Source organism: Thamnophis sirtalis, unplaced genomic scaffold (genome assembly GCF_051295495.1).
Source record: "Thamnophis sirtalis isolate CommonGarterSnake01/CBP01778 unplaced genomic scaffold, rThaSir2_p1.2 scaffold_3, whole genome shotgun sequence".
Lineage (NCBI taxonomy): Eukaryota > Metazoa > Chordata > Lepidosauria > Squamata > Natricidae > Thamnophis > Thamnophis sirtalis.
This window is the reverse complement of record NW_028261383.1, coordinates 173,645,916-173,653,328: the sequence shown is the minus strand read 5'-3', so window position 1 is coordinate 173,653,328 and position 7,413 is coordinate 173,645,916. Positions and strand designations below refer to the sequence as shown.

Sequence of the window (7,413 nt, the reverse complement as noted above, 5' to 3'; positions counted from 1 at the left end):
TTAACTGTATCTAACTTAGTTCTTTTTTATTATTATTAACCTTTATATATAATCCAAAGGGATTTCTAATCTTCCTTACATGGGTACTATTAAATATTAATATCCAATTATACTCAGCGTAACATTACACATTGTATACATTAGTAACTATCAATTATTTATTTAAACTACAGTATATCTATTGTCAATAAATTTCACTAAGTTTAACTAGTTTTAAATTATATTCTTCCATCTATCAACTTGTATCTTTCCAATAACAATACAGTCTCATATCTTCTGCCATTTGTGGTGCCAGTCCTCTAATCATCTCCTTGGTGAACTTTGTATGGACTCCTCTTAGCAACTCCTTGCTTATAAGATCTCTCATGTAATCTTGATGCCTTTCTTCTGTTTCCTCAGTCAGCTTATCTTTGATTGTCAGTAGTGTTATCAATGCTATTGCTAATAAAATTTCTCTCTTTAAATCCATAAATTCTTTGTTTTTTTCTTCTTTTGTATTTTGCCGTCTGGGATAAATTTCCCCTCCATTTAATTCCTCTTTCAGTATTCCACTCTTTTCATTTTCAGAGACAAACCAATCACCATAAATATCAGCAAATTTAATCTCTTTATATTCATTTTCCACTTTGATTTTTTGGGTTTTAACCACCATGTTTTCCATTTGATAAACATCCTCAACTTTTTCATCATATTTTGCTGTTAGATGCTCTAAGTCTTCCAGCTTCTTCTCTATCCTCTCATATGTATTTGATAATTTCTGTATTTCTGAAAATATCTTTTGCAACCTTAAGGCTTCTTTCTGCTGTTGAAATTGTGCCATTATCTCCAGCTAACAAACACAGCTGCTCTAGCTTGGAAGGTTAATAAAATTAAGCATAGATTCACAAAAACGTTTTGTTTTCACTTTTCTCTGGTTAAAGATATACTTCAAAGGGACATCTGTATGCTTCCCTTCTTATCACTCTCTATAACCGAGCAGTGAGACCTTGTAGTGCGCCAAGCCAAAACAATCAGTGAAGAGAAAAAAGTGTTCTGTTTCCAATACACAAACCTTCCAGCCTCCCAGTAGCAGTGTTATTGTTGCAAATTTCCTTTTTGTATCTTTTTTTGTATTTCAAGTTAGAAAAAAGAGTCCCAATTTTTAAATGGGTTAGGAGAACACCCACAGTAATGAAAGGAAAATTTTAGTCCATAGGTTACAGAGAATGATAAAAGGAAAAAAAAATAGAAGAAAACTTAATCCATTCATTTTAAAAGGCATGCATAAATTCCATCCATGAAGATAGCATTTAAAAAGTAAGATAACCACTGTCCAAAACCATTCCAAATTTAATTCCGCCGCTTGATAAAGTTCCTCACCAGCTGGAAACACTTTCTCTTTCCGTATCCTTCCATTTTGGAGCCGCCCCGACTTCGTCAGCCTTGGCTGGATTTTTTGTCACTGGCTTGAAGAACTTCTCTTGCAACGATCAGGGACTTTGCAATGTCCCTGAGGTCAGTAAGACTTATTCTTCCTGTTCACCATCTCTTTGGGACGGTTTAGGTCCGATTGGACCACCCAGCGGCAAAAGTATCAGCTGGTCTTGGAGCATCGAGACCGCACGTCCGTATCGTTGTGACGTTGGCTCCTCCTTTTCTTTCTACGTGCATTTTTACATGCTTTCGAACTGCTAGGTTGGCAAAAGCTCGGACAAGTAACCTTACTCCGTTACATGGCACTAAACCGCTGAACTGCCGACCTTCTGTTCAACAAACTCAGCGTCTTAGCACCACAGTGTTCCCTAACAGTCATAAACAATGATAAATCTAATACTGTGAAAAAGTAATTTCTGATTTAATAGTGTAGCAAAGATGAGGGGGCTTTAAGTCTATAAACTGCCAGCCTTATAACTCCAACTTAACGCCCAAGAATTGTGTTAATATATATTGATCTTTTTCACCCGAGAGCACCAAAACCCACTCTGCTAGCAGGGACCCAATTAGATAAATGTACCGTACATTTCTTGTTTTCGGAATCACTCTCATTAAGTAAAGAAGCCTCCAAATCATACACAGAAGCTCTTTCCTATCAGTTCCTTGCCTCCTAATCATTTGCAACAATCACACAACAGTGGCAGAATTTTGCCTAAAGATTCGCAAAGCAAAAGAGCAGATTTTAAAAGTCCCAACAATTTTTACTAGACAAGTTGGTTTTGCCATCTAGAGATCATCAAAAAAAAAAAATGGTTACCCTTTCAAAGTGGCTTATTTGGACAATATAAGTAATTTTTCTCCCAGTGTATCTTACACAATAATTTTGCAAAGTAAATTAGACTAGGAGATAGTGACTGGGTTCACTGATTTATTCATCGATCCTGAGTTGAATTGAGTATAAATTTGAACCTAGCCCTCCGCAATCTAAAGCAATAGCTTCCATGGCATCAGTTTAAGCAACCACAAATATATGGCCTATGTTTTGTTTTGTTAAAATGATGTCCTGTTGGGCCTCCTTCGGGTACCGTCGACCGGGCAATGCCGGTTGGCGACTTCTCGAGGGAGGTCTTTTTCTGTAGCTGCCCCGGCCCTGTGGAATGATCTCCCCACAGAGATCCGGACCCTTCCCACTCTCTCGGCCTTCCGTAAGGCCACTAAAACCTGGCTGTTCCGGGAGGCCTGGGGCTGTTGACCCCAAAACATGGTCCAGCCTCACTTGGAATGGAGTGCGTGGTGTGTTTTTAAATCTATCTTTTCTTTCCTTCTCTTCTTTTTGATTTATTTGTATTGTTAGACGCCCGGAGTCCTTCGGGATTGGGCGGCATACAAATGCTATTAAACTTTGAAACTCCAAAAAAATTGTTAAGAATGTATAAAGTATTTCAAATTCATGTTGGAAAAGTGAACAAATGAAGGGTCATTTTATCATGCCTGGTAGATTTGTTAAAAATCCCAAAAAAACTGTGTCAAAATATACAATGATAGCATTTTAAAAACCAGCATTCATCTGAAACCACAACTTTTCATGTTGGGATTAATGGATAGTCAATTAGAAAAGAGCCATGAAAGATTATTTTTAAAAAACAAAGTACTGCAAGAATACTACTATAATTATATGCACAAAAATGAAGTCTCTGAAATACCCCAAACAGAGGAATGGTTGGTTAAAATGACAGAACTAGCAGAAATGGCAAAATTAATTTGATTAGTGAAAGATCAACAAATATTAGTAACTGGAAACCTCTATGGCCTTTTTGCTTAAAAAATGAAAAAAAGGGGGGATTTATGGGTTTGAAGATTAAAAGTAGTTTATGAAAAGAAGAAAAGTGTGATGTAATCTTAGAGAGGGTAAAACATAATTGCTGTCACAAGGAAATCAGAAGCCAATTCTTTATAATCTTCCTTTTCTCACTACTTTTCTTTTATTCTATATTCTCTTACAGCTTTTACTTTAACATTTATCTACCATTGATCACCTCCAGCTCATGGCTCAAAACATTCAAATACATCACTAATTTGCTACAAGCCACGCTGAACAATAGAACTGCAATATCTCAGCCACTAGTCATGATATCCACACTTGTATACAGACAAACTGAAGAAAAAAATCTCACAAGTAACAAGAAATAACAGGACAATGATACCACCAAGAGAATCATATAGCAGTAAATCCAGATATCTACTTCTCCCTACGATACTAACACCAACATGTTGTCCATAAACAACATCTTTTTCTAATATGATTGACCAGCAATACTATTCTGGGTTCTACACAAGATGATCTGACATCAGGACTAAAAACAAGGACAAATAACAAAATATTTGACCTTCCAGGATATTCTAATATAGATAGCAAAATAACAGTTCTGGGACCAAGTGGCTTTTTCATCAAGCCTAAAACTTGATGAGAGTTAAATCTCTCAGAAGGCCTGAACAAACCCATTAGAGGGATTAACTAACTGATAAGTATTTAGGAGCTTTCTCACATGATCTTCATTTGCGTAACTACCCTGTCCTTCCCTCCCCCCCATCTTTTCCCAATGTATTTACATTCTACACCTTATGTAATTAAGCTACCCGATCACAAAGTTTATGACTCAGAGCCTTAAAGAAATGCTATCAGAATCTTTTTGAGGAGTGGAAATTATTGTGAGTGGCAACTATTGTATCTCTTTTAACACTTCCTGACTTTTTAGTTACCATGTCTTTTCCTTCCACCTGTATTCGTATATCACATTTAGAAACATTATGCCATATTTACATCACATCACCTTCTTGATCCAGCTGAAATAAGTAGAATTTCCCTCTATAAATACTCCAGATATTAGCATCCTAACATGTGTCTCTTAGGGTTTAGCCCCCTGGTAATATATCTATCTTTGGGAAACCTTTGCTACAGATAGATAGATAGATAGATAGATAGATAGATAGATAGATAGATAGATAGATAGATGTAGATGTAGATAGATAGATAGATAGATAGATGTAGATAGATAGATATAGATAGATAGATAGATAGATAGATAGATAGATAGATAAGATAGATAGATGATAGATAGATGATAGATAGATAGATTAGATAGATAGATGATAGATAGATAGATAGATTAGATAGATAGATGATAGATAGATGATAGATAGATGATAGATAGATGATAGATAGATTAGATAGATAGATTAGATAGATAGATAGATAGATACATACATACATACATATATACACATATATATATATACATACACACACACACACTTTTTATTATACCAAAGAAACATTTTTAGAACTTCAAGCAATTACATTCTTAGTACTTTTTAATATGCAGATCGGAGTAAGAATTACAGGCTCCTCTATGGGATAAAAAACAGACCCAGCATAAAATTGGGATACAATTAAAAAAAAAACTCAACCTGTTGCTAACTAGATCTCTAGATCCTCTCCCACCTCCCCACCCCCCCAAAAAACACTTTTTGCCCCACTCAGGAATTCACCGTTCCTCCTTATTGCTGGGACTGACCAAGTTTTCGATCAACCGGAGTCAGTCCGTTCCTGTGTTCGCGTTGAGAATGGGAAGATGGGATTAAAAATGCCACCCGGAGGTCAAATGGGCAAATCCCCGCTCCTTCTTCGATTTAGAATCAGTGTTTCTCAACCTTGGCAACTTGAAGATGTCCGGACTTCAACTCCCAGAATTCCCTTCGATTTAGATCAGTGTTTCTCAACCTTGGCAACTTGAAGATGTCCGGACTTCAACTCCCAGAATTCCCTTCGATTTAGATCAGTGTTTCTCAACCTTGGCAACTTGAAGATGTCCGGACTTCAACTCCCAGAATTCCCCAGCCAGCGAATGCATTCGCTGGCTGGGGAATTCTGGGAGTTGAAGTCCGGACATCTTCAAGTTGCCAAGGTTGAGAAACACTGATTTAGATTAAGAAAGGAAAAAAATCCCAACTCCACTGGACGCCAAAAACAACATTTAAGGGTTGTCACTGCTATATGGGGGGGGGGGGGAGTCAAGTTTCAAGTTTTATTTTAGTTTAGTTTATTTTAATTATTTTATTTATAGGCTGCCCAATCCCGGAGGATTTGACCGTTGTATCTAACTCCTTTGGGTAGCCACAACCAACCGCCGGTACTCACCGATTAAGAGCCGCTGCCCATCCATTTCGGGTGGCTTTCAAATCTGGGCTGAAGGGAAAGGATTTATTTTTTAAAAATATATATATAAAGACTTGCCTTTTTTTTCCTCTTCCCAGCCGAGTTCCTGGTGCAGCTGGTGTAGACAGATGTGTAGCCCTGCTTGGTTAAAGGGCAGAATCTCCTCGTGTGCGCCAAATCCCCCGACGCTCCGCATTGAGGACATTGGTATTTTCTCAATATCGGGCATTGCACCAAGCCGGCTTCGTCCTTCAAGCAATGCGAGGTATAGATGGAGCGCGACTCCCCGTTCTGCTTGCAGAAGGAGCAACCGAGCTCGTCCCATCCACGCGCCGCCGAGGGAGGCTCGTCCAGCTGCTGCCGCCTCCGTCTCCGCCGCGCTAAAAGTTGCTGCTCCGGCTGGAACTCCGGCGCCTGCGGTGCGGGCTCTTCTTCTTCTTCTTCGGAGGGTCCGTCTCGGCTCATCCCTTCCACCAACTTGGCCAGCTGGAAATAATCCCTCCAGAGTTGGAAAGCGGCCGGACTCATCCTCCTTGCTTGACTGGGCTTCCAGCCGGACCCCCGCGGGTTTAAAGAGGGGGGGGGAGACCTCCTGGGTTTCCCCCCCCCCCGGAGGAGCCAATGGCAATTCTCCGAAGCGCCCGGTCACCACCCCCGGCAATTGCTTGGAGCCCGAGAGTCTGATTTGCCCAAGGGAAAAAAGAAAAAAGGGTGGGCGGGAGAGAGAGAGACCGGGGGGGGGGGGGGGGGGCTTCCTGGCCGCGAACTCCTAACAGCGCAGTTTATGGAGGGAGGAACGGGGCTTTCTCAGCCCTTCAGCGAAGCCCCGGAGATGCTGGAGGACCTTGTAAGGTTGCCCTTTTTGCAGGAAGGGCCTTTAGCAGAAAGAGCTCAAGGCGCGCGCAAAACGTCCTTCGGTTTAAGTTTAATAGCAATAGCAGATTTTTATATACTGCTTCATAGCAATAGCAATAGCAGTAGACTTATATACCGCTTCATAGGGCTTTCAGCCCTCTCTAAGCGGTTTACAGAGTCAGCATATCGCTCCGGGTCCTCATTTCACCCACCTCGGAAGGATGGAAGGCTGAGTCAACCCTGAGCCTGGTGGGATTTGAACCGCTGAGCTGCTGATCTAGCAGTCAGCTGAAGTGGCCTGCAGTGCTGCACTTTACCCACTGCGCCACCTCGGCTCCTTATAACATTTATATGCCGCCCAATGATCCCGTAGGATCTCCGGGCGGCTTACAGTACAGAAATAAATCAAAAATAAAATAGAAAGAAAAGATAAGATTTAAAATACAACACACCATGCGCTCCGTTCTAAATGGGGCTGGACCTGGTTCCTTCTGCAGGTGTCTGTTGAAAGAGAGGATTAGCCCTTGGGAAACAAGGACTGTCAGCTTAGCCCAGAAAGTGATTTGAAAACAATATGTGTTTACTTTGTAAAACTTTGTAAAAGATGGGGTTTTTTTTTTAATCTATCTTCACAGCAGGAGATTTCCCAAATTGTACCGATTGACTGCCTTGCTAAATTGCTGTCTTATTTGGAAATGCAAAAGTCTAGAGGTTGACGGGTTATCAGGAAAGGGCTTGTTTTTCTGGATCGGATGGTTTCCTCCCCCCATTTTAAAGGCAGCTGGCTTGATTGTTTTCCCTCCTGCCGGCTGCCAATTGGGCCTTGCAACATTGTTAATAGTTATAGGAAGGGGGAGTGCCACTATAAGCTGAATCTAATTTTGGGAAAGAAAGAAAGAAAGATGATAGATAGATAGATAGATAGATAG

The 7,413-nt window shown here is 40.2% G+C and overlaps 1 protein-coding gene across 1 annotated transcript; it reads right to left on the bottom strand.

The window, feature by feature from the left end:
• Window positions 1-4,809: 4,809 nt before the first annotated feature.
• On the bottom strand, window positions 4,810-6,258 carry NANOS3 (nanos C2HC-type zinc finger 3). Its single transcript, XM_014060178.2, has 2 exons — window positions 5,708-6,258; window positions 4,810-4,821 (listed from the first exon to the last, which is right to left on the bottom strand). The coding sequence occupies exons 1-2, from the start codon at window positions 6,155-6,157 to the stop codon at window positions 4,810-4,812; spliced, it is 462 nt and encodes a 153-aa protein (XP_013915653.2). The 5' UTR covers window positions 6,158-6,258.
• Window positions 6,259-7,413: the final 1,155 nt, after the last annotated feature.